Here is a 27,882-nt window from a genome sequence, read left to right as displayed (position 1 = left end):
AATATATCGCGAATACTCGAATATGCCATATTCGAGCCGAATATTCGCAATACGAATATTCGTGAGCAACACTAATGCTCGCCCCCTCCTTGGGACTACATCCCTGCGGGGAGACGCTGTGTTCCCTGCACACAATAGCAGAGTAAAGTCAGGTGGCAGCTTATTGGAGACGGATGGGACTGTGGACTGCTGGTCTGTGATACTGTATATTCTGGGAGACCCCTGACTATGTAGTAAGGCTCTATTCACACTTGTATGGCTTCAAAGTTGCGCCGACTTTGGAGTGCAACTTTGACTCAACTTTGGATGGGTGCAACTTGGATACGACTTTGGCTTTGACCAGTGACATAAGACAACTGTTGCATTGTATAACATTCCGGTACGATCTTCATGCAACTTTTGAGGGTTAACATTGAAATCTGAGGCCCTCAAGTTGCATTAAAATTGGACCAAAAGTAGTGCATGAACTTCTTTGAAGTTGCTGCAAATTTAAGTTGATCATTGGAAAACATGGGGAACGACTTGTCATGCGACTTTGATGTGCAAAGTTGCATGACAAGTTTCACAAATGTGAACAGAGCCTAACTTGTCTTCTTCCATCAGGGACTTTTGATTCCTTATCGTAGGAAGAGACAGTACTGGTTAGTCCCTCCATCCTGGCTTGCTGTTCTATGAAATCTGAAGCAACGTATAAATGCCTGGAATAGACTCACAGGGGTTACTCTGTGGCACACACTAAGAAGAAAAAGGCACCCAAGCAGTACAGCAGTGCCAGTTCTGAGGGGATGACCAGAATTGGGCATCACATTAGGCTTTACACTAGCATTAGGGAAAAAGTAGCCTTGAGCCCAGGTTCACATTGAAGGCGGGTTTGAAATCGCGCGAGTGCAACTGAACTCTCATGATTTCGAACCGGCAATGAGGTTGCGACTTCGGGGGCGATTTGACAGACATCTGTGTGGGTTCATGCACAGATTCAGGAAATCAGTGCCTCTGGAGCAATGCATGGCAATATTCACAATATTCAATCACGTTAAAGCGGGAGTTCACCCAATTCATTATTTTTTTCTATTTTCCCCTTAGCTTCATGCTCGTTTTGTAGGGGAATCGGCTATTTGTTTTAAAATATGATCCGTACTTACCCGTTTTCGAGATGCATCCTCTCCGTCGCTTCCGGGTATGGGTCTTCGGGAGCGGGCGTTCCTTCTTGATTGACAGTCTTCCGAGAGGCTTCCGACGGTCGCATCCATCGAGTCACTCGTAGCCGAAAGAAGCCGAACGTCGGTGCGGCTCTATACTGCGCCTGCGCACCGACGTTCGGCTTCTTTCGGAAAATCGTGACGCGATGGATGCGACCGTCGGAAGCCTCTCGGAAGACTGTCAATCAAGAAGGAACGCCCAGTCCCGCAGCCCATACCCGGAAGCAGCGGAGAAGATGCATCTCGTAAACGGGTAAGTACGGATCATATTTTAAAACAAATAGCCGATTCCCCTAGACAAAACGAGCAGGAATCTAAGGGGAAAATGTGTTCGCTATGGGTGAACCTCTGCTTTAAATAGCTTTTCCTCTTAAAGCGGAGCTCCACCGTAAAAAAAAATATTAAAATATTAAAAACTCTTTGCAAGGTTCATAAAGACATGGATGATTTTAGCCGGCAAACTCTCAGATACGAACACACACACTTTCGGGTCACATGGGTTGCAAGGGCGTCAGCGCATAGCTCCGCCCAACATGTTTCGTAACACGTGACGCGTGTCCTATGCCTACATACATTGCTAGTAGGTGTCCCTCATTCCCATCTCAAAATGTTGGGAGGTATGCTAATAGCGGCGGGGGGCGGAGAAACACAGACTTGAGCTGACAGGCATGAAGGAGGGACAGAGAGGAGAGCAGAGAGGACAGCTGCGTATGACGGAGGAAAGCAAACTGACCACTGTGGTCAGGGCTCAGAAGCCCTGGTTATTGTGGTCAGTACAGACAGGGGATACAGGAAGTGGCAGGTTCAGGGAGGTTTTTGTACAGTTTCAAGGGGGGCAGATTATCCAGCACAAGCACTGTGCTGTTTAATCTGCTTTAAGGGACCAGGAAATCAATTTTTATTTTATTTAGGTTAACAAACACTTTAAAGTGGAGTTCCACCCATAAATATAACATTACATCAGTAGTTTTAAAAAAAATTCATTAGTCCTTTACGAATTTTTTTTTTTTTTTTTTTTTTAGATGCCATCAAAGTGTTGTTGCTAGGCAGAATAGTTAATCTTCCCACTTCCTGCACCTAGGTGCTTAATGCTTCCTAACCTACACCGCACAGACTCCTGGGAATGTAGTGGGTGTAACTTTCCAGGAGTCTGTGCACTCCCCAGTCTCAAAGAATCATGTGACTTGGACAGCACAGGTGCTGAAACCTGATCTGACACTGCTTGTGCAGCACTGAGCATGTGTGAGATCTGCAAGGCTGAAATCCAGGAAGTCATACAGTCTGGCTTCATGATGCCCACACTTAAGATGGCCCCAGTCAATTTCTATTTTATAAAGTGTCTAAATGCTGTAACAACCTAACAAAACGGACCTTAGTTTACAGACTAACTTTACTAGAATACATTAAGCTTGTGTATTACAGGGGTATTTATATTTAAAAAGTGAAATTGTGGATGGAACTCCGCTTTAAGTGATAGGACATTCTTTAATACCGTGAACATTTACTACTTAGAGACACCTGTGGCATCTTTAGGACTGTTACTTGCTTTTAGCACAGAGAACCTTGCGCTAAAAATGACAGCACCAGACCAAGAACAAATGTATTGTTTGATTGTCAACATTGTACAAAAACTGCCCTTGTAACTCTTGCCCCATTAGTCTTCTATTTCTAGAAATATCCCAAACAAAGAACATTTCATTGTGACTAAAATCTATTTATGTATTTGTGTTCTTACAGCATTTAACATTGGTGTGAGCAGTTAACAAAGCTCTAAAGGATTTGAGCCCCCACCTGAAGACTCAGGTCTGTACAGTCTTATCTACAGCTCTCCTATTGGCCTGTCTGTTGGATGACACTAGTCTCTGTGCACACAGACACACAGCACCCTCCCACGCACTGCTCCATTCATAAAAGACAGAGCAGTGCGCAGTGTCTGCTATACACAAACATACCTCAACAGGACTGCAATAGAGAGCATCAGCCACACACACACACAGAGGAGGATGAGAAAACCACTCAGGGGGGACGCAAGAAAATTAGACTTGCATTAGACACACACCGAGTACATGCTTACCAACCAACAAAAACAAAAGTGAACAATTTAGTAGAAGTAGGAAGTACTGTTTGTGTAATCTACGTTTTGCGCTCACTTTTTTGTTGCTTTTTATGCATGCGATTTGTACTCTCGATTACTAAATCGTTTTAGTAACTCTAATTAGGCTTGTAAATAACCAATTATAGTACACATCTATTTGCTGCAATTTGACACATACATAATGTTGTACTAAAGCCTTCCTAGGTAATTAGTGTTTATTGAGTGCTTATAGAAATCGCTTGCAGAATGGTGGTATGTGTATTTTAATGGGTATACATTACACTAGCTGCATAGTAAGGGTCATAGTAACTGGACATTCACAGGTTAATGTAGATGGATCATTGATGTAACATCTGCATCGCATTAGTGTGCAAAGGATAAGGGTCGTTTAATGCATTAGGACAGGATGGTGGTCGTTGGAGTTATCGTCCTTCTTGTGGCAGTAACAGGTAAGACGGTGTTTTATACCGATTTGGGTGTGGGGATTTTCACAGTACCTGTTTGCGGTCTCTTTGCTCTCTCTCCATCCCCTCCTCCTCTTCTGACCCCACTCTCTATTTCCTGTATCCAGACTCTGTTGCTGTTGCCAAGGAAACGCGAACACGTCATTCATGCAGAATCTAATAAGTTAAAGTCCATTTTTTTTTTATTGCATGTGTTATGTTATTTAACTGCGTTGTGTTCTGTGTGGCTTATATCAGAACGGGTGGTCAAGCTCCATGGAAACCTAAGGTGGTTTTCGTAGAAGTATATTTCCTATGAGGTAAAAAAGCGAATTGACATTGTGAAAGACAAGAACATGTGATAACTTTGTCCCAAAATGGCACAGCCTTTTTGTGACATCATTTACAGTCAAGGCCAGATTTATGGAGCTGGAAATTGTGCGTTAAAATCAGACGGTGACCCTAATTACAGTAAACCTAGTTGGCCAAGAATAATGTAATTCTAGGCGCCTTGAAAGGAAGGCTCTGTACTTTTTTCCTGTGTGTGTTTTCAGTTGCTGCCAAGGTTGGGGAAGGCTGGACCCCACCCTACCATGGGAGTCTGAGAACAACAACCCCCCCCCCACCATACCCTGTTATATCTTTGAAGCAGAACTTTCAAAACATATCGATACTTAAAGCGGAGGTTCACCCAAAAAAAATGTTTTAACATTACATTCAGCCGAGTTGTCATAATGACAATCGGCTGTTTTTTTTTATTTTATCCCCGTACATACCGTGGTAGATTCAGGTACCTTTGCGCATTTTTTACGGAGGCGCAGGGCAACGTTTTTGCCCTGCGCCCCCGCAAATTTTCTGCGCTACCCGCGATTCACGAAGCAGTAGCTCCGTAAATTGCGTGGGCGCTCCGGCAAAATGCCCGGCGTAAGCGCGCGAAATTTAAATGATCCCGTAGGGGGCGGGAATCATTTAAATTAGGCGCGTTCCCGCGCCGATCGTAGAGCGCATGCTCTGTCGGGACACTTTCCCGACGTGCATTGCGGCAAATGACGTCGCAAGGACGTCATTTGCTTCAAAGTGAACGTGAATGGCGTCCAGCGCCATTCACGATTCACTTACGCAAACTACGTAAAGTTCAAATTTCGCGACGCAGGAACGACGGGTATACGTAACATTGGCTGCCCCTGTTAATAGCAGGGGCAGCCTTACGCGAAAACCGCCGTACGCAAACGACGTAAACTGCGTACACAGGGCTCGCGTAAAGTTGTGAATCAGCGTTAGTATGCAAACGGGAACGCCACCTAGCGGCCATCGCAAGAATGCAGCCTAAGATATGCGGGCATAAGAGCCTTATGCCACGCATATCTTAGGCTGCAGTCGGCGTAACGAGGTTCCTGAATCAGGAGCATTCGTTACGCCGGCGCAAGTAAGCAATTGCGCTGCGTAACTATGGTTACGCAGGCGCAATTGCTCTCTGAATCCGGGCCACCGTATTTTCACCGCCGCTTCTGGGTATGTCTTCTGCGGGACTGGGCGTTCCTAATTGATTGACAGGCTTCCAACCGTCGCATACAGCGCGTCACGAGTTGCCGAAAGAAGCCAAACGTCGGTGCGGCTCTATACGGCGCCTGCGCACCGACGTTCAGCTTCTTTCGGCAACTCGTGACGCGCAGTATGCGACGGTCGGAAGCCTGTCAATCAATTAGGAACGCCCAGTCCCGCAGAAGACATACCCGGAAGCGGCGGTGAAAATATGGTATGTGCGGGGATAAAGTTTAAAAAAACAGCCGATTGTCATTAGGACAACTCGGCTGAATGTAATGTTAAAAATTTATTTTTTGGGTGAACCTCCGCTTTAAAAACAAAAATATAATATATTGCATCTCACCAGCCCTAACATGTGGTTGTGGGCAGGGTCTACAGCACCTGTGCCATACCTTCCAACTGTCCCTGATTTCGAGGGACTGTCCCTCATTTGGAGCAATGTCCCTTTGTCCCTCATTCCTCCTCATTTTGGTCTGATCTATATAGTTGTATAAAAAATTAACTCTTTATTTATCATCTGATTTCTAAAATGCTGCATTTGTAAATTCTAAAAGCCAATATAAAGAAATAGTAGTGGTAAAAAAAAAAGCACTTGTGGGTTTAACCAATCATGTTTTTTTGTACAATTCTCCTTTAAGGGGGCGTAACAAGGGGTGTGTCCTATGCCTGCATACTTTTTCTGATAGGTGTCCCTCATTCCCATCTCAAAAAGTTGGGAGGTATGCCTGTGAACGTAGGGGTACCTTTTGTGCAGAGCATGCTCATCAATGCCCGGGACCAGGAGGAGACTGCGGTCATGTGAACAATCAGGCCCGGATTCTCAAATGAGTTACGCCGGCGTATCTACAGATACGCCGTCGTAACTCTGAGTCCGAGCTGTCGTATCTATGTGCCTGATTCTTAGAATCAGTTACGCATAGATTTGTATTAGATCCGACCGGCGTAAGTCTCTTACGCCGTCGTATCCTAACTGCATATTTACGCTGGCCTCTAGGGGCGTGTACGCTGATTTACGCCTAGAAATATGTAAATCAGCTAGATACGCAAATTCACGAACGTACGCCCGGCCGACGCAGTACAGATACGCCGTTTACGTTAGGCTTTTCCAGGCGTAAAGTTACCCCTGCTATATGAGGCGTACATGCGGCGTACCAATGTTAAGTATGGACGTCGTTCCCGCGTCGAATTTTTAAATTTGTACGTCGTTTGCGTAAGTCATCCGTGAATGGGGCTGGACGTAATTTATGTTCATGTCGAAACCAATACGTCCTTGCGGCGTACTTTGGAGCAATGCACACTGGGATATGTCCACGGACGGCGCATGCGCCGTTCGTAAAAAGCGTCATTAACATGGGGTCACATAACATTTACATAACACACGCCCACATCTTCCACATTTGAATTAGGCGGGCTTACGCCGGCCTATTTACGCTACGCCGCCTCAACTTACGGAGCAAGTGCTTTGAGAATACTGCACTTGCCCGTCTAAGCTGCGGAGGCGTAACGTAAATAGGATACGTTACGCACGCTCAAAGATATGCCGCTGTACGAGAATCTGGGCCTCAAAGATTAACCACTTTGCGCCCGTGCTACAGCTGAAAGATGGCTACAACTTGGGCTTCCAGTGCCCGGAGTGCGTCTATAGACATACTCCTGGGATTGTGCTGCTTGCATGCTCCCTGCGGTGCGCAGGCGGCGCACTCTGTGATTGTTGAGTCCTTCGGACTCGGCTGATCACAGAACAAGGTAAAGGGCCAATTAAAGCGGCTCTTTATCACATGATCAGCTGTCAGCCAATGACAGCTGATCACAGAAGTAAACAGAAGCCCTTATTTTTTTATTTTCTGTTAAAAAAACAGAAGCCGGTCATCATCTTTTTTTTCTACTCACGTTTAGGGTGAAAAGAAAAGAAGAAAGCCGGTAAGCGGCTTCTAATTTGTGCCCACCAGTGCCACCTATCAGTGCCCACCAGTGCTGCCAATCAGTGGCCACCAGTGCTACCTATCAGTGCCCACCAGTGCTTCCCATCAGTGCCTCATCATCAGTGCCACCTATCAATGCTGCCTATTAGTGCCCTTCAGTGCCCCCTATTAGAGCATATCAGTGCAGCCTCATCAGTGCCCACAGTTGCCGCCTCATCAGTGCCACCCCATTAGTTCTGTCATTTCTGGGCATGCCCTGTGTAAATTTTGGCAGAGCTGTATTAATTCTGATCAGACCAAATTACAGTTTAGGGCCAGGCCACACTGGTGGCTGGTGGCAACTTGTCAGCAACTGGGTTGTTAATAAAGCACAGGGAACACTGACCTGCTTAGGGTCAGGTGAATATTGTTTTTATTGATCCTATTAGCAAGATGATCACTAATGTGACATGGCCCTAACACAGGGTTTTTTCCTATTTACAAGAAAGCAAAAGCAAGTAACAGCATAGAGGGGGACATTGGATGAACCTGTTACATTCTGGATGACTTTAAAGTAGAACTCCACCCAAAAACGAGAACAGTAAACTTCCTTCCGAAGAACTAAAACAAAAGCATACCTCCCAACATTTTGAGATGGGAATGAGGGACACCTACTTGCAAATGTATGTAAGCATAGGACACACCCCCTGACATACCCTCTTAAAGGAGACTTAACCAAAAAAAGTTTAATTAAATCCACAAGGACTTTTTTTTACCACTACTATTCCTTTATATTGGCTTTTAAACTGTACAAATGCAGCAATTTGGAATTTGGATGAAAGGTTTAGCTCTGGGAAACACTGTTTGAAAGATCAAAAGTGCATTTTATATACATCTATATAGATCAGACCAAAACGAGGGACACATGAGGGGGAAAGAGGGACAGAGGGACATTGCTCCAAATCAGGGACAGTTGGGAGCTATACAAATGTCCTTGCAAAAGCAAACTGCTTTGTAGTAGAAGCAGATAAAAGCACAAAAGCTTCATCTTTAGAACAATCAGAGCAAAGTCTCTTTACAAAGAATTAGATAGACTGAGCTCTTCATGACACCAGCTCATGTCCCCTTTAGACAAACACACAGCTGACTCTCTAGCACCAGAGGGGTGGCAGCAGCCCAAAAGTCTCTAAGATCTCTCACAGCACACTTTACTCACAAATGTCCTAGGACTGTTGACGGTTGCCTCCTTCCAACATCCATGCAACACCTTTCTCCTGTGACCCAAGGCTAGATCTTCAGAAGACAGCCCCTTAGTCAGCTCTCTGTAACTTCAGAATCCAGGCCCCTCAGCTAGCCCAGCTGAGGCCTCAGGAACAGCAAGCACATGGCAGGGCTGCCCAGAGAGCAGCAAGCCCTCCAGGCTGGACTTCACATCTGCAGGATAAGACCCTACTGCTCTGTGTTCTCAGAGTATTTATACAAACTCCCAGCAGCCTTCAGGTCCACCCTCCCTGGGATTGGCCAGGGCTGTATAAATAGATATTCATGCTGCCATTTGCATTGCTCCACATCTATGTTCCAGAGAGTTCCACTGTTCTCTGGAAAGCAGAGGAAGCAATCAAACCAGCAGCAGCTGAAACACTAAACAGACCCCACTAATCCCATGCAGCTGCATTGATTACAGTGAGCTAAGCTAAATACACCTAACAACAAAAATACAGCTACATTGTGCACAGAACTAAATCTACCTAATCCTAGCACCTATCTAGAAGGGTGCTACACTGAAATATGCCCAATTTTTTTAAAAGGTTTAATGCCACATATTGGCATATACTTTGCCCGTCTAGGCAGCGCCGTTTGAAGACATTTGGGGGCCCCAAGCAAAAAAAAAAAAAAAGTGACTTTTCAAGTAGTATGTTGGTGTCCGCACAGGGGCCCCAGCAGGGAGGGCCCTTGCCGCATCGCTGCGTCCTCCTGCAGTCCGGTCGGCCGTGTACCATAACCGCGCGGTACAGGGGATTCAGTTTGCTGTTCCCAGGGCCGGACTGAGAGGAAGTGAACACTCCACTCAGTGTGTGCACTTCCTGTCAGTCCGGTCGGGAACAGGAACCTGATTCTCCTGTACCGCGCGGTAATGGTACACAGCCGACCGGACTGCAGGAGGACGCAGCGGTGCGGCAAGGGCCCTCCCTGCTGGGGCCCCTGGCCAGCTCGGGGGCCCGAGGCAATTGTTTGCTTTGCCTGTCGGGCCTGCGTCTAGGAATGCCGAGTTAGAGGGGGTCTTATTTACTTCCAGTTTTGTTTTCTATGAACTGGAGATAATTATTTTTGAATTTAGTGCAGCCAAATCTTTACTTTTATAGATGTGGAGCTATTAGGAACTAGCTGGGAGTGACAGTTGGCTTCCCATATCAAAGAGGGTGTCATCAGGGGCCCAAAGAACAGAGAAAAACTGTCTCGGGTGAGGATAACGCTGGATCTCTGGACTGGCAATTGTCCTTTTATTAAAAGTCAGCAGCTACAATCGCTTCTCAGCCTTTTGGCTAAGATCAAGTGTTGTATCTGTTCTTATCAGTTTAATATCGGATACGTCCCCTATCTGGGGACAATATATTAAATGGATTTTTAGAACAGGGAGATGGAAGAAAATCTTGATCTGTCCCCTCCATGCATCAACCTGGTATTGCAGAACCTCCAGGACTGGTGCACAAAAAAAAAAAAGTCAGCAGCTACGGTATTTGCTTTAGCATTTTTCTTTTTTTTTAGCAGCCGAAGAACCTTTTTAAATATATAATCTGAAAAAATCTTCTATCCCTGGCAAAACAGACGATACATCTGTATATTCTAATAGTTTGCCTTGTTGCTAATGGCAACTAATGCCTTGTTTCCACTGCACGGATCGGTTCGGGTCAGAAAGAATGGAGCGGTTAGAATGGGACCGGTCTATTCTGCAGAGCATTTCCACTGCAAATCGGACCATCCGGGACCATGCAAGGTTTAGAAAAAAAGCCTAGCACGTCCACCAATCAGTGAGATGTATTTGTAGGTCCGCCCTAATGGAACCGTTCCATTCTCTATGGCCCCACATCTGAAGCAGGACCCAGAATGGTCTGGTACGGTTTGCTTTTATGGCACGCTTTCATAATGGAAACACCCAAAAAAGCGTACCGAACCGTACCGAACCGATCCGCTCAGTGGAAACGAGGCATTATATGCTCTTTTGTTTCATTGTCCTAGAAAAGTATAGGAGAGAAAGAATCTGATTTCTATGACAACACAACTTGTCTGAACATACAATGAGAAATGATAACCATTGTCGTTAGCCTAAACCGTGAACTACTGATAGAATTCAGACATATTTATTCAAGCAGTGCAAGGTGCAGTGACCCATAGCAACCAAATATCCTATTTTCATTGTCTTCAATACAGCATATAGAAATATCATTGGTTGCTAAGAATGACTGCACCATTTGTGTTACTCACATAAGCTATTATAATTTCCTATTTATTAAAGTAGATTTAAAATATTAACCATTAGAGGCCCACGCTATAGCCGAATGACGGCTACAGCGCGGACCCCAATTCCCGGGAGGACGTCAATAACAATTTGCACGCGCGCGCACTGTGGTAACCGAGTGACTCGGGTGATCATAGATCCGAGTAAGGGGCCGGTGATCTGCCAATATAGTTCCGGCTATCAGGATAGTTCCTGTAAGGACTGCGCAGGCGCAATCCTTGCCGACGGAAATCTCCAAACCTCAGCCGGCATCCAGGGCGACGTGGAATTTGAGGAAAGTGGCCAGTCGGCCTCACGTCCTCGCTCCGCTCGCTCGGCCTCCTGGCTCTTTTTTTAACATCCTCCATTCCACGGGGATGTAAAGGAATGAGCCTGAAGGTTCAGAGATTTCCGTCGGCAAGGATTGCGCCTGTGCAGTCCTTACATGAACCATCTGGATGAGGGAACAATACCGACAAGTCACCGGTCCTGGCCCTTACCACGTGATCAGCTGTCAGCCAATGACAGCTGATCACGTGATGTAAACAATGCTCAGAAAAAAAAAGCCGATCACCGGCTCCTGCATAGGGTACATCGGCGCCCAGTGGAAGAGGCACATCAGCCTCATTAGTGCACACCAATGCCTCCTGCCAGTGCCCCCTGCCAGTGCCATCTGCCAGTGACCACCAGTGCCACCTTTCAGTGCCTATCACTGCCACCTATCAATGCCCACCAGTGGTGCCAGTTAGTGCCTCATCAGTGCCACCTAGCAGTGCTGCATATCAGTCTCACCTACCAGTGCTGATCAGTGCCCATCACTGCCACCCATCAGTGCCCATCACTGCCACCTATCAGTGCTGCCTATCAATGCCACCTATTAGTGCCAATTCTCAGTGCCCACCAGTGCCACCTATCAATGCCCTTCAGTGCCACCCATCAGTGCCCACCAATGCCGCCTCTCAGTGCCCACCAATGCTGCCTCTCAGTGCCCACCAGTGCCGCCTATCAGTGCCCACCAGTGCATCCCATCAGTGGAGCCTATCGGTGCCCATCAGTGCAGCCTCATCAGCGTACATCAATGAAGAAGAAAAATTACCCGTTTGCAAAATTTTATAACAAAATATAAAACAGTTTTGTATTTTTTTTTATTCAATATTTTTGTTTAACAAGAAATAAAAACCACAGAGGTGGTCAAATACCACCAAAAGAAAGCTCTATTTGTGGGGAAAAAATGATAAAAATGTCATTTGGGTACAGTGTTGTATGACTGCACAATTGTCGTTCAAAGAGTGAGAGCGCTGAAAGCTGAAAATTGCTCTGGGCAGGAGGGGGGTTTAAGTGCCCAGTAAGCAAGTGGTTAATAAACCATTGACTGCATAAAATGTTCCCACATACGTCTGCTGTTTGCTAATGATGTGAAAAGAAGTGTGGACGCATCTTCACATATTCTGTTTGTGCGACAAACTCAGAGGCTTTTGGTCCCAGGTGAGAATCCTAATCATACAACTGATGGATTGTGATCCACGTGAAGATCCAGCAAGATATCTGCTACATTTATCGCATCTCCCCAGGCAGGCATAGGTATAAGAAAACAGTGGCCCGGATTCAGAGAGCAATTGCGCCTGCGTAACCATAGTTACGCAGCGCAATTGCTGACTTGCGCCAGCGTTACGAATGCTCCTGATTCAGGAACATCGTAACGCTGACTGCATCCTAAAATCTGCGTGGCATAAGGCTCTTATGCCACGCATATTTTAGGCTGCATTCTTGCGATGGCCGCTAGGGGGCGCTCCCATTGTGCTCAGTGTATAGTATGCAAATTGCATACTAACACCGATTCACAATGTTGCGCGAGCCCTGCGTACGCAAGTTACGTTGTTTCCGTACGGCGTGTTTAGCGTAAGGCTGCCCCTTCTAATAGTAGGGGCAGCCAATGCTAAAGGATACCCGTCGTTCCCGCGTCGCCAAATTTAAATTTCACGTCGTTTGCGTAAGTGATTCGTGAATGGCGCTGGACGCCATTCACGTTCACTTGGAAGCAAATGACGTCCTTGCGACGTCATTTGCCGCAATGCACGTCGGGAAAGTTTCCCGACGGAGCATGCGCTCTACGCTCGGCGCGGGATCGCGCCTAATTTAAATGATTCCCGCCCCCTACGGGATCATTTACATTAGGCGCCCTTACGCAGGGCAATTTTAAAGAGCGCACACACAATTTACGGAGCTACTGCTCCGTGAATCGCGCGCAGCGCAGATAATTTGTGGGGCGCAGGGCAAAAACGCTGCCCTGTGCCTCCGTAAAAAAAGGGGCAAATCTCTTTGAATCCGGGCCAATGAAGGTCCATCTCTTGAACACAGCAAATGTGTGAATTCCTGGCATTTGGAAACAGGTACTCCACCCAACGATCACACTGCGGTTCTCTAATGCCGCAAACACACGATTGGATTTTCCGTCAGAAAAAGCTTGGATGGTTTTTCCGACGGAATTCTGCTCAAGCTTGGCTTGCATACACACGGTCACACAAAAGTTCTCTGAACTTTCGTCCGTCAAGAACGCGTGACATACAACACTACGACGAGCCAAGAAAATTAAGTTCAACGCTTCCAAACATGCGTCAAATTGTTTCCGGAATTTTGTGCGTCGCAATTGTAATTTTTTTCCTTCGGAAAATTTTAGAACCAGCTCTCAATCTTTTGTTGCCCGATATTTCGACAGCAAAAGTCAGATGGAGCATACACACGGTCAAAATTTCCGTTGAAAAGCTCACATCGAACTTTTGCTGTCGGAATTTCCGATCGTGTGTACGGGGCATAAGATTACAAATACTGTAGCTGCTGATTTTTAATATAAGGACACTTACCTGTCCAGGGATCCAGCGATGTCAGCACCCCAAACCAATTCTTCAATCGGCTTCGAGTGCAGGTGCTGGCATCTTCACTAAGGCCGCGTACACACGATCGGTCAAAACCGATGAAAACGGACTGAAGGTCCGTTTTCATCAGTCCAAACCGATCGTGTGTGGGCCCCATCGGTCAGTTAACCTTCGGTCAAAAAAATTAGAACTTGCTTTAAAATTGAACCGATGGACGCCTAACCGATAGGTCAAACCGATCGTTAGTATGCAAAAGCATTGGTTAAAAACCCGCGCATGCTCAGAATCAATTTGACGCATGCTTGGAAGCATTGAACGTTTTTTTCAGCACGTCGTTGTGTTTTACGTCACCGCGTTCTGACACGATCGGTTATTTAACCTATGGTGTGTAGGCACATCAGACCATCAGTCAGCTTCATCGGTTAACCGATGAGAACGGTCCGATCGTGTGTACGCGGCCTTAGGGAAATCGGCAGTGAAGCCTTCAGGCTTCACAACCAGTTTTCTACTGCGCATGCACAAGTCACACTGCACTAACTTTTTTATCAGAAAAAATACATATCAGAAGAAAGAAAGGGCATACAGCAATTTATAATATTGCAGTACATGACGTATTTATCGGCGTATACGCGCACTTTTTTCCCCTTAAAATAAGGGGAAAATCGTGAGTGCGCGATATACGCCGATACCCGTTTCCCGCGCTCAGTTTGAATGCCTGCGCCGACATATACCGAGTGGAGTACATTTGGCTACATTCGGCCAGGCTCGGCTTCGCTCGTGCTCACGCATAAACGTCACAGAGCGTGAGCACGAGCGAAGCCAAGCCTGGCCGAATGTAGCCGAGTGTACTGCACTCGGTATACGTCGGCGGAGGCATTCAAACTAAGCGCGGGAAGCGGCGATTCGACGGGGAGACAGTGCGGGAGAAGCCGGGAGGACACCGCAGACTGACGCCGGACCTGACGAGGCCACTGATGGACGCCGCGCAAGACACCAAAACTGTAAGTACTAAAAAATTTTTTTTACAGGAATTCAGGAATTGCGGGTCCACATTAGGGGTGCGCGCTATACGCCGGATCACGCAATACCCCAATAAATACGGTAGTTTTTTTTCTCTTTTGTTCATAGACGGACACAGCCTTCATTGACCTTAGGGTTATGCTTCTTCCTACCAGGAGATTTAGGCAGAATTCTACAGCACTTAAGGTGTTAAAAACTTTCCTTCATGCTGCTCCTCCCAGGGGGCGTGGCTCCCCCAGGCATAACCCACACCCTGCTCTAGGAGCCTCAGTTTGTTTTCTGCCTAACGACAGGAGGTCAAGGCTATCTCTGGAGTTCCTGGACTCTGGAGTTTTTTTCTGGCGATTTTTCTCGCTTTTTTTATTATTTTGTTCCTGCATTTTTGAATCCTGCGATTCTTCTATCAACAGCCGACTGGGTGACAGGCTGGGTCCTCGACTCTTGTAGTCCCCCCATGTTCGGCCTTCGAGCGTGTGCCGGCCCTCAGCTCAGCTTTGGGACGTCCACGACAGGCCCCATTGCTCCAGGGGCGGCCGGGGAACTTTGGTTCTAGGGCACACATATGACCGGTCTCTATGGCTTTGTCACAGTGTGTCTGGCCGACAGCCATGCCGTTTACGGACGTTGGTTCTGTCTGGGATACCTCCAGCCGGGTAGTCGCAGGACAGGTAAGTAGTGGCCCCTTACTCAGGTAAGTGGTCTGGCTGGTGGTTTCCCTGGGGAGGTCGACTGAGGGTTCGCCCTGCTTTCCTCTCTCCCCTTCCTCTCCCTCCTTCCCCTGACTGGGTAGTGGCTGTGAAGGGGGGCCTCCTGGGTTTTCTTTGTTACCACCGGGGCCCGTGTGTTGTTAGGGGGACTGTGTTGTTACTCTGGGGGGTGCTGCTGTGTGCTGCTGTGTTCTATGAGGTAATTTTTACCTCAGACAGCGGCCGTCTTGGAAATCTCCTTGGTAACGCTGTGATTCTTTTCTGAGGTAACAGACAAAGCAGTCAGGGCTGCTGTGTTCTATGAGGTAATTTTTACCTCAGACAGCGGCCGTCTTGGAAATCTCCTTGGTAACGCTGTGATTCTTTTCTGAGGTAACAGACAAAGCAGTCAGTGCTGCTGTGTTCTATGAGGTAATTTTTACCTCAGACAGCGGCCGTCTTGGAAATCTCCTTGGTAACGCTGTGATTCTTTTCTGAGGTAACAAAGCAGTCAGTGCTGCTGTGTTCTATGAGGTAATTTTTACCTCAGATGGTGGCCATCTTGGAAATCTCCTTGGTAACGATGTGATTCTTCCCTGAGATGACTCGGCACAGCCTCTGGTCAGTTTTAGTGCTGTTACAGTTTTAGTGCTGTGAATCTTCCATGAGGTGAATACACATCACAGTCAGCACATCAGAGCACACCTGAGGTTTTTCAGCTCCCTCTGCAGCTGGGTGGGGTGGTGAATACCGGGGGCCCCCATGCTCTGCAATAGCAGCAAGGAGGTGACCAGTGGGTTTTTTTTGTCCTGCCTTGCAGGGTGGGTGACTCAGCGCTGACACTATGGAACTCAAGCTATGCCTGAGTTAACCCTTAATGCCCCTCCCCCTGCCACATCTGTTATGTTGGCTGTCCTGGGTTTCTTGCCAGGTTTGAAGCAGCTAGTGCCCGGATGGGGGGTAAAAAAGCGCCCCCTCCCTGAAGCCTGCTTCTGGGGATGACACAGAATCGCTGTTTTTTTTTTCTGGTTCTGTTATGTCAGAGGCTGCGGGTTTTAACCCTTATGGATAGTGAGGATGACTCTGCTGCAGTCAGTTGCTGGCAAGAATTTGTTGGAGCTCTTGTTTCTGCGGTGCGTGAGGCTCTAAAAATTGAGGATGTGGCGGAGACACCTCCGTGTCAGTACCAGCAGACTACCACGCATCGCTGAAGTGTTTCCTTGTGTTCCTTATTTGGACTATATGTTATACAAGGAATGGGATGCACCGCAAAAAGTTTGTCAAAAAACTTTGCAACCCGTTACCCCCTTGAGGGGGGCTTTAAAAAAAAAAAAAAAAAAAAAAAAGTAGGTCTCTCCTCCGCCAGTGGACCCCCCTGTGTCCAGACTGCGCAAGGCCACCACATTGCCTGTGGAAGGGGCTCCTGCATTTCAGGATCCCGCTGATAGGAGAGTGGAGGCCGTGGCCCGCTCCCTATTCACGGTGGTGGGTTCGGCGGTGAGGCCGGCTCTGGCCGGGGCCCTGGCAGGCCCCGACTAAAAGGGCGAAGCTCCTGCTGCAGGAGCTGGAAGAAGGACCTCTAAGGTGGCCTTGGTGATCACCGTTAAGGGTGAACGGTCCTTTTGGGTCTTCCCTGACTGGCATCATTGAGGATGCCACAGGTGGTAAGCGCATGCTGTTCCCACGGTTTGGGAAGGGCTAGGGACCTCGCCCTGTGCAAGGACCCTCCTTGCCTACCTCCGAGCGTTTTTTCGCTCGCCCTGTGCGGTGGGGGTAGGTCTACATGGTGCTTGAATCCCCGCTGCGGGGTAGCAGCGCACCGGATACCGCATGCCTAACAAGTCTGCGGACATACCTGCTTCCGCCTGAAGGTCTGCTCCCGCCCGTGTCTCGGGTGGGAGACTGGCTTCGCATTGCGAAGTGTTTTCCTTGGGGTACAAGATTGAGTTTCTCTCTTGTCTGCCAAACAGGTTTTTTCCCTCCGGCTTCTGGCCTCCTCCGGTTCGCCGGTTGACTCCGTCAGGGGCTGTCCAGGATCTTCTGGTCAGGGGAGTGATTGTGCCAGTTCCCTCGTTGGAACGGTCTCGGGGTTTTACTCCATTCTGTTTGTGTCCCCATGGAGGATGGGGCCCGGTCGATCCTGGGCCTCAAGTCCATCGTTTTGTTTTGTCAGGTTTTTCTGGCATCCTTGGATGTCATGAACGTGTACCTGCATATCCTCAAACCACCAGAGATTCTGTGCTTTGCGGTCGGGGGGGACCATTTTCAATGGTGTCCTTCCCATTCGGCGGGTTTTCGCCAAGGTGCTCGTACCGATACTGGCCCGGCTGTGACAGCGGGGGTTTGTTATGATGGGATGTCTGGACGACATTCTCCTACGAGCTTCTTCGAGCTCTGCATTGGTGGAGCCGTGTCTATCACGTGTCAGGCTCTCCGAGTGTTCGGCTGGTTTCTGGATTGTCCTGAAATCAGGGTTGATTCCGTCTCAGGGATACCTGAGACTGGTCCTGGATTCCTCCGGGGCGGGAGTGTTTTTCTCCTAGCGGAAAAACTTCAGACTCTGCTATCTGCTGTGCAGCAGTTGCCGACCCAGAAGCAGTCATCTCTGCGATTCTGCAGGAAGGTTCTGGGTCAGTTGGTAGCCTCTTTCGAGGCGGTTCCGTATGCCCAATTCCACGCCAGGGTACTACGGAGGGAACTGCTGTCACGATGGGACTAGCTTCCGTCATCTCTGGATTACCAGATTCAGTTGAGTCATCTGATCATGTCTCCCCTGGTATGGTGGCTGGCGTTTCCGGTGCTTCGGGCCGGAAAGTCATTTTTCTGCAGGCCACTGGACAGTGGTCACGACGGATGCCAGCCTCTCCGGTTGGGGAGGGGCGCTTGGGGCACCCAGTCAGCCCAGGGGCACTGGATTTAGGTGGAGTCCTGCCTACTGATCAACGTTCTGGAGCTCCGAGCAATCAAGCTTTGCCTTACCAGGTGGTCCCTGGATCTACAGGGCCGACCGGTCAGGATCCTGTCCGATAACACCACGTCCGTGGCGTAGGTTGATCATCAGGGAGGCACACAGAGTTCTGTTGCAGCGACGGGGGTCGCGCGCATCCTTTCGGTGGGCCGAAGGGTCCGTTCCGGCTCTATCGGCCGGGTACATTCCGGGAATACGGAATTGGCTAGCCGACTACCTAAGTCGCACTGCACTGGGCCAAGGAGAGTGGTCTCTCCACCCGCAGGTGTTTCGGGGTCTGTGCCGAAAGTGGGGCACTCCGGACGTGGACCTTCTAGCGTCCCGTCTCTATATCGGTAGGTGCCACGGTTCGTGGCCAGGTTTAAGGACCCGTGGGCGGACGCGTCAGGCGCGTTGGTGGCTCCTTGGGGTCGCTGTCGCCTACTTTACACCTTCCCTCCTCGGAAGCTTCTTCCTCGCCTGCTGCGCAGAGTAGAAGCTGTAGGGATTCTATCGGTCCTGATTGCCCCAGATTGGCCGCGTCGCTTCTGGTACGCGGACCAGGTGCGTCTGCTGGCAGACGCCCCCTAGCGTCTTCCCCTGGGAATTGATTTTCTGTTACAGGGTCCAATCTTCCACCCTGTTTCACAGCCACCGGCCTTAGCGGCGTGGCTGTTGAGAGCCAGGGGCTTAAGGACCGAGGCCTATTGGGCTTGGTGGTCTCTACCGTGCTGCCTGCACGGAGGTCTACCTCACGTAGGTTTTTTCCTCATACATGGAAGGCCTACTTCTCTGTGTGTGGGGAGATGAACTGGCACTCTCGTACATGCGTTGTGTACAGGATTCTGCTGTCTTTGCAGCAGGGAGTGGTTCAGGCTCTCGCCTTACGTACGGTTAGGAGCCAGATTTCTGCTCTGGCTGTTTTTTACTTGCAGCGACCCTTGGCATAGCACTCCTGGGTGCGTGCGTTGGGTCAGGGGGTCTGGCAGGTGGCCCCTCCGGTGCGCCCTCCATTACCCCCATGGGACTTGAATTTAGTCCTTTCAGTGCTTCGGGATGCTCCCTTTGAGGACATTCGGGAGGTTTTTTGTTTTATTGTCACAAAAGGTGATTTTATTTCTGGTAGCAATTACCTCGATCAGACGGGTGTCTGTCTGTTCTGGTGGCCTTGTCTTGCAAGGCTCCCTGCTTGGTCATCCGTAAGGATGAGGTGGTGCTGCGGCCGCAGCCGTTTTTCTCCCTAAGGTCGTTTCGGCTTTTCACTTGGATGTGGACATTGTTCTTCCATCCTTGTGTCCTCAGCCGAAGAACCCGAAGGAGGCCACTTTACATTCTTTGGATGTGGTTCGGGCCCTTCGAGTTTACTTGTCGGCGACAGCTCCGTTCCGGATGTCGGACTCGCTGTTCGTGTCTGTGTCCGGTCCCAGTAAGGGCCTGGCAGTTTCGTCGGCCACCATTTCCAGGTGGATCCGACGGATTGTGCTTCAGGCCTATGCCCTGAAGGGCGGGCGCCCCCCTTTCGGGTCATGGCGCATTCGACCAGGGCGATCGGGGCCTCTTGGGCTTTCCGACACCAAGCCTCTGTGTTACTGGTGTGTAAGGCTGTGACCTGGTCGTCGGTCCACGCTTTTTCAAAGTTTTATATGGTGGATGTGAGTGCATCTTCGGATGCCTCCATTGGCCGCAGGGTGTTACAGGCGGCAGTTTAAGGTTGGAGTTCCTCCGTTGAGTAACTCCGGTTTTTGTTTGGGGTGTAACCTGTTTTTGCTGTGTTATTTTTCCCACCCCTCGAATTTTTTTGACACTGCTTGGGGACGTCCCTAAGGTCAATGAAGGCTGTGTCCGTCTATGAACGAAAGAGAAAAAAGGATTTTTGTACTCACCGTAAAATCCATTTCTCTGAGTTCATAGACGGACACAGCACCCACCCCTCCTTTTTTTGTACTGCTTGTTACGAACTGAGGCTCCTAGAGCAGGGTGTGGGTTATGCCTGGGGGAGCCACGCCCCCTGGGAGGAGCAGCATGAAGGAAAGTTTTTAACACCTTAAGTGCTGTAGAATTCTGCCTAAATCTCCTGGTAGGAAGAAGCATAACCCTAAGGTCAATGAAGGCTGTGTCCGTCTATGAACTCAGAGAAATGGATTTTACGGTGAGTACAAAAATCCTTTTTTTTTTTAACAGGGAAAAATACGGTAGTTTAAACAGACGACTAAGGTGAATATGTACACACATTTGTCCCCATCTTGAGTATCAGCCAAAAGAAGAATCATATACTGTATATATACAGTGCTTTGAAAAAGTATTCATACCCTTTCAAATTTTCCACATTTTTTCATGCAACAACCAAAAACGGTAATGTATTTTATTGGGATTTTATGTGATAGACCAACAAAAAATGGCACACAATTGTGAAGTGGAAGGAAAATTATAAATGTTTTTCAATTTTTTTTCTTACAAATAAATACTGGGCCATATTCCCGTAGATTTCCGGCGGGCGTCGCGTAAGCCATTTACACTACGCCGCCCCAACCTACAGGAGCAAGTGCTGTATTCCCCAAACACTTGCTCCATAGTTTGGGGCGGCGTAGTGTAAAAGGCCCGGCGTATCCCCGCCCAGTGCGCATGCTCCAGTTCTCAGCGGAAAACGTCATTGACGTCATACTTAACATGGCATACGTGGGACTGGCGTAAGGTTACCCCTCATATAGCAGGGGTAACCTTACGCTTACGCAAACGACGTTAGCGACGGTTACGCGACGCGATTTCGTTTGGGAATTGGCGTATCAGGCTCATTTGCATAAACAAATGAGACCTGAACGTAAACGCCACCTAGCGGCCGGCGGCGAATTACATTTAGGATCCGACAGTGTAAGTGACTTACACTAGTCGAATCCTAGCCTAAATCCGGCGTATCTTGTTTTGTGAATACAAAATAATGATACGCCGGCGGGAAATTCGATTTACGCCGGTGTATCAGTAGATACACCGGCGTAACTTGTTTGAGAATATGCCCCACTGCATTTATTGGCATATTACACTCACTTTTTCACCCTGCAAATCGGTTGCAAATAGTGTGTGCGTGTCATACGCCGATACTGCAATTTGGGCTGCCTCGGAGAGAACGGGAGGGGGGGGCGGGACGAGCGCCATCAGATTACATACAGCGAGAATCTCCTGTTTACTCGGAGGCCTCTGTAATAGGAAGTCCCATCTCCTGGGCCGGCATTGGGCCAATGTTCTGTCTATCATAGAAGCCGGTCCAGGAGGCGGGACTTTGTATTAAAGAGGCCGCCGAGTAAACGGGAGATTCTCACAGTATGTAATTGACGGCGCTCATCTCGCCCCCCTTCCTGAGATGGGCATTGCACCAGGCTGCATTAATGGCAATGGGGAGGCTGGAGATGGGCATTAAAAAATCTGCATTGATGGGCAATTGTGAGGCTACAGATGGACATTAAAGCGGGGGTTCACCCTAAAAACAATTTTCTAACATTACATCCAGCATACTGCCGACATGAACAGTATGCTGGTATTTTTTTTTTCTCCGTACATACCGTTATATTGTAATTTTCCCCCCGGCTTCCGGGTTCTGATTCCCGCGGGACTGGGTGTTCCTATCCAGGAGGTAGATGATTGACGTCTGGTGAAAAACTTCCCAAGGCACATAAGGCGCGTCACCAGTTTTCCGTAAATAGCTGACCTGCGAGTCGGCTCTATATGGCGCATGCGCAGTTAGCTCTACACGGCGGGCGCAGGCGCCGTATAGAGTCGACTCGCAGGTCGGCTATTTACGGAAAACTGGTGACGCGTTTGCGCCTCCTCTTGTGTGGCTATTTATCTCAACCCATTTCAATGTCAGTCCCTGCGTTGTGCACTTTCAGACTGTATATCATTGAGTTGAGTTTCAATGTCCACATAGGTCTCCTCAGAGACATGCTGGTAGGTTAATTGGATTCTGGCCAAACTGGCCCAGTATATATATGTGTGTACAACTGTGTGTCCCAAGCGTGTCAAGATCCTACGGGGTAAATGACCGCACCAGCCGGGAAGACACTAGCTGCAAAAGCGCCTAGAGGCGATTCAGTTCGCATGTGTAGCGCTATACAAGTCATTCAGTCATTCATTCAAACATGATGTGATAAGTCCGGTCCACTTACCGAACCATCCTTCAAGCCAATTTGTGAATGGATCGAGTTTTCCGCTAATTCATTTGATAGAGCAGTCAGTCCTTCCAGGGCTCTGGTCACGGTCCCTCCAGGAGCTGTATTCATAGGGACAAAGGTACAACACAGGCTACCAAACATTTTGCATACCCCTCCTCTTTCAGCTAGGACCATATATAAGTCCATTCGGTTCTGCCATGCAATTAGAGATGTGGGGGTTGTTCTCCTAGGCCTTTTACAGCATTCCTAGTATAATTTACAAATCGTTGTTGGTTATAGCATACAGTGCCTTGGAAAGTATTCGGCCCCCTTGAACTTTGCGACCTTTTGCCACATTTCAGGCTTCAAACATAAAGGTATAAAACTGTAATTTTTTTTTAAGAATCAACAACAAGTGGGACACAATCATGAAGTGGAACGAAATTTATTGGATATTTTAAACCTTTTTAACAAATAAAAAACTGAAAAATTGGGCATGCAAAATTATTCAGCCCCCTTAAGTTAATACTTTGTAGCGCCACCTTTTGCTGCGATTACAGCTGTAAGTCGCTTGGGGTATATGTCTATCAGTTTTGCACATCGAGAGACTGACATTTTTGCCCATTGCTCCTTGCAAAACCGTTCGAGCTCAGTGAGGTTGGATGGAGAGCATTGTGAACAGCAGTTTTCAGTTCTTTCCACAGATTCTCGATTGGATTCAGGTCTGGACTTTGACTTGGCCATTCTAACACCTGGATATGTTTATTTGTGAACCATTCCATTGTAGATTTTGCTTTATGTTTTGGATCATTGTCTTGTTGGAAGACAAATCTCTGTCCCAGTCTCAGGTCTTTTGCAGACTCCATCAGGTTTTCTTCCAGAATGGTCCTGTATTTGGCTCCACCCATCTTCCCATCAATTGTAACCATCTTCCCTGTCCCTGCTGAAGAAAAGCAGGCCCAAACCATGATGCTGCCACCACCATGTTTCACAGTGGGGATAGTGTGTTTAGGGTGATGAGCTGTGTTGCTTTTACGCCAAACATAACGTTTTGCTTTGTTGCCAAAAAGTTCGATTTTGGTTTCATCTGACCAGAGCACCTTCTTCCACATGTTTGGCGTGTCTCCCAGGTGGCTTGTGGCAAACTTTAAACAACACTTTTTATGGATATCTTTAAGAAATGGCTTTCTTCTTGCCACTCTTCCATAAAGGCCAGATGTGTGCAGTATACGACTGATTGTTAAAAAAATTAATTTTGGGGGGTCCACCGCTTTAAATGTGGTCTGGCTCCAGCACAAACTAAACAGTTTTCCTGTTTTAGAGTTTTAACTCTAGCTAAGAATATTCACAGAATATAATATTCAGTCAGGTGTAGAAGAAAACAGGGATTTGCTAATCACATGATTAGCCAATTGAAGTGAATATTTTCACACTTCATTGTATTAACATTCTAAACTCCTTTAGTAGAACAGCGTCATTACATGCAGCAATATGAATCTGCCTCAGTGTAAGCCATAACTACAGTTTTCATCTTCTAATATCTTCATTTTCTCCATACAGTGGACAGCCGTTGCCCAAGTAACCTGGACTGCGTCTTGCTGAAGAGAGAATTTTGTGCACCAGGCAGTAATGTTTGCGGCCCCTGCAGACACCCGTTTGAGGAAACAAAGACTGGCCATTGTGTACCCAAAGGTAAGCTTGATTGGCAGAGATGGATACGTTTTTTTTTTTTGTTCAACCAGCGGGTTGAATTTATTTTTTTACCAGATTCTCCCATCCACACACTTGTGGATAAAGAAATCCTTCACACTGAGCTATTGTATTCTGTAAGTGGGGAGACTTCCCTACCATCAGAATACACTGATCAGCATTGCAGGATATAGCTTTGCCCATACATGGATCAAAATGTGTCTGGTCCATGCTTGTAGGCGTGTAGTTTATTTTCTCCACTGGGCCAGATCCACGTACCTCTGCGCCGGGCGCAGCGTATCTAAGATACACTACGCCGCCGTAACTTTTTTTTTCGAATCCTCAAAGAATTTGCGCTGTAAGTTACGCCGGTGTAGTGTATCTTTGGCGGCGTAAGGGCGCGGGATTTAAATGGATTTAATGGGGGCGTGTTTTATTTAAATACGTCGTGACCCGACGTAAACAAAGTTTTTTTAACTGCGCATGCGCCGTCCGTGGGCGTATCCCAGTGCGCATGCTCGAAATTAAACCGGAACCAGCCAATGCTTACGACGGTGACGTCATTCTACGCAAAGTCCTATTCGCGAACGACTTACGCAAACAACGTAAAAAATTCAAAATTGGACGCGGGAAGGACGGCCATACTTAACATTGAGTACGCCTCATAATAGCAGCTTTAACTATAGGCCGGAAAAAGCCGACCGCAAACGACATAAAAACAATGCGCCGGCCGGACGTATGTTCGTGGATCGCCGTAACTAGCTAATTTGCATACTCACCGCGGAATTCGATGGAAACTCCACCTAGCGGCCGCCGAAAAATTGCAGCTTAGATCCGACGGCGTACTAAGACGTACGCCTGTCGGGTCTAGCCGAGATGACGTCGTATCTTGTTTTGAGGATACAAAACAAAGATACGACGCGCAAAATTTGAAATTACGCGGCGTATCAAGAGATACGCCGGCGTAATACCTTTGTGGATCTGCCCCATTATATGTAAGGTCACATTCACTTTAAGGATAAAGTGGTTGTAAAGGTTTAAAGCACCCTTAGAGAGCAGCAGTCTCTCTCTCCCCTCAAATCCTGTGTGGAAGAAGAGGGGGGCGGGACTGAGCTGTGTAAGTCAATAGACCTACACAGCCCTGTTCGGGATTGAGCCCACACGAGTGCCCACATAGCGGCTTGCTTTGCACTTGGCGAAGAAGAGCTGGGAGCACCAGCGGGGGATCCCAGAAGAGGAGGTTTGGGGCTGCTCTGTGCAAAACCATTGTTTAGAGAAGGTAAATATAACATGTTTATTAATTAAAAAGAAATTATACAAGACAAAAAATGGAGTTGCGCTAAAAAATTGAGAAATGTGTCTTAGTGACAAGACATAGGTGAAAAATCTAAGCAAATGCTAAATATCTGTGAATAATAAATGAAACAAATATACAAAAATAATGTCCCAATAAATAAAGAAAATCTTTCATAAATTGTCTTTGATGAGTGAAGTGAAAAAAAGTCCAAAACATGCGATGTGAACGTATTCAATCTTCAAGGTATTTAAATGACAAACAGCTATGATAGATGGATAAAGTGAAGAGCCACCACCAATGAGAAACACTGACCCTTACCAGAGTCTGCGATCCCTATAGGGATCCGATAGTGCAGAGAATATCACAATCCAGTGGCAATAACCAGAACGTCCTTCATGATGTAAAAGGGTCCTCAGTAGTCACCGGTAATAATGCGGAGTATCCAAAAACAGAAGATAAACTCACATAGTGTAAAACCGTAACGGTATCAAAAAACACCAAAAAATAACGAGCAGCAACTGGTGATTGACGGACAGTTGTGACAGATAGACAGATAACCACCACCAATGCACACACTGACCATTACCAGAGTCTGCGATCCCAAATGGGGATCAGACAGTGCAGGGAATGAAACAATCCAGCACAGCAACCAGAGCGTGCTTGATGGTATGGTCCTCGGTGGTCACCAATGGGATTTCAAAGTGTCCATAAAACAAAGGAAACTCACATAGTGTAAAACCGTAACACTTTTAATAGCAAAAAAACGGATACACTTACATTTAAGTAGACAGTAAAAACATATGAAGCTGGCCAGCTCAGCAGAACGTAGATTCGTCCTCAGCGTGTAGAGCGGTGACGTCAGAACGTCGCCTCCCGACGTTTCGTCTCAAAGGGACTTGATCACGGGATATAAAAAGAAATTATAACTTTACAATCACTTTAATGATTTTGATAATGGATTTTTTACCACGCAATTGATGTGAATTTGTGAAACTAGACATAATAAATTTTAATATATTGTTTTTACAGCCGGAAGCAGAACAAAGTTTACAGGACCTGATTCAGTGATCGACATTATTCAGGAATACAGGCTGACCAAAGGCCACAGAATAATATCTACAGGCATTGGTATGTGAAAAGGGCTAAAGAGGGTTTATAATTACTATATATTTTTTTTGTTGTAAATTACTTTTTTATTGAGTATTATAGTAAATGCACACAACAGTAAACCACACATTGCGGAAATCAATAACTGGTCACATTGAGAAATGTAACCAGTGTACTACAAAAAAACGAAACAGATAAAAAGAAGAAAAAACAGTTCAACATTTGCCCAGACAAGTATATTATAATTACTATATTTATTTATAAAGTGGAAGTAAGGGCTTGATATAGGTGTTAAAACCTTTCCCTCGCTCTTCCTCCTCCTACTTTTGCTGCATAACCTTTAAAAAAGCAAACTGTGGAAATACCTTTTCTTTTATCTGCTCCGGTGTTGTCACATTATGCAGAAGCTTTAACTCCCTTGTGTCAGAGCATTAGGGGAGGGGGGAGTGCGCCAACAATGGAAAGGCAATGGGAGCCGCCGGGTGACGTCATGGGTCCAGGAATTCAGAGCCGTTGTCCAGTGCTCCCTGGCTCAGGATAGCTGGAGCTACTGGGCTAGATTCACATAGATTAGCGGATCTTTAGATCCGCGTAATCTATGTGATTTACGATCCGCCGGTGCACTTTTGCGAGGCGAGTGCAGTATTCACAAAGCACTTACCTCGAAAATTGCACCGTCGGATCCTAACTCCCCCGGCGGAATTCAAATTCCGCGGCTAGGGGGAGTGTACAATTTAAATCAGGCGCGTTCCCGCGCCGATTTAACTGCGCATGCGCCGCCGGCGGAATTTCCCAGTGCGCATGCTCCAAATGACATCGCTAGGACGTCATTGTTTTCGGCGGCAACGTCAATTGCGGCCATCTGTATTCCAGACCGACTTAAGCAAACGACGTAAAAATTTGAAACTCGGAGCGGGAACGACGACCTTACTTAACATTAGCTACCCCTCATATAGCAGGGGTAACTATCCGCCGGAAAAAGCCGAACGCAAACGACGTAAAAAAAGAGAGATGCGCCGTCGTATCTCATTGTGAATCTGGCCCACTCAGTTATGTGACCACACTGGAATGGATAAAAGAAAAGGTAGTTCCACTTATAACTTTTATATATGCTATGCAGCATAGGTTCGAGGAGAAGTACACAAGTATAGAAGTACACACGATCGGATATCTGATGGAATCTAATCCGATGGATTTTTTCGTCAGATATCCGATGAAGCTGACTTTCATCAGTCTTGCCTACACACCATCAGTCAAAAATCCTACCTTGTCCAACGCGGTGACGTAAAACACAACGACGTGCTGAGAAAAATGAAGTTCAATGCTTCCGAGCATGCGTCGACTTTATTCTGAGCATGCATGGATTTTTGACCAATGGAGTTCCACACAGACGATCGTTTTTTTCGATCGGTTTTTTATCCATAGGAAAATTTTAAAACATG

General features: G+C 47.3%; 1 protein-coding gene, 1 long non-coding RNA gene and 1 other non-coding gene across 3 annotated transcripts in view; 2 read left to right on the top strand and 1 right to left on the bottom strand.

Annotated features, from left to right (window-relative positions):
- Positions 1 to 3,104: 3,104 nt before the first annotated feature.
- The window catches only part of LOC120913505 (neural proliferation differentiation and control protein 1-like), a 42,948-nt gene continuing 18,170 nt past the window's right edge, over positions 3,105 to 27,882 (top strand). The window contains exons 1-3 of the mRNA XM_040323477.1: positions 3,105 to 3,743; positions 23,908 to 24,039; positions 26,363 to 26,461. Of these exons, the coding sequence (XP_040179411.1) occupies positions 3,701 to 3,743; positions 23,908 to 24,039; positions 26,363 to 26,461 (274 nt within the window). The 5' untranslated portion in view covers positions 3,105 to 3,700. The remainder of the gene's footprint in view (positions 3,744 to 23,907; positions 24,040 to 26,362; positions 26,462 to 27,882) is intronic.
- Positions 3,933 to 8,609, bottom strand: LOC120913506. Its single transcript, XR_005743524.1, has 2 exons — positions 8,400 to 8,609; positions 3,933 to 4,050 (listed from the first exon to the last, which is right to left on the bottom strand). It is a non-coding gene; the product is annotated as an uncharacterized LOC120913506 (long non-coding RNA).
- LOC120914669 lies at positions 9,707 to 9,897 on the top strand. Its single transcript, XR_005743709.1, has one exon. It is a non-coding gene; the product is annotated as a U2 spliceosomal RNA (small nuclear RNA).

Source organism: Rana temporaria, chromosome 9, assembly GCF_905171775.1.
Source record: "Rana temporaria chromosome 9, aRanTem1.1, whole genome shotgun sequence".
In the NCBI taxonomy this organism is placed as follows: Eukaryota; Metazoa; Chordata; class Amphibia; order Anura; family Ranidae; genus Rana; species Rana temporaria.
This window is presented reverse-complemented; position numbering and strand designations above follow the sequence as displayed.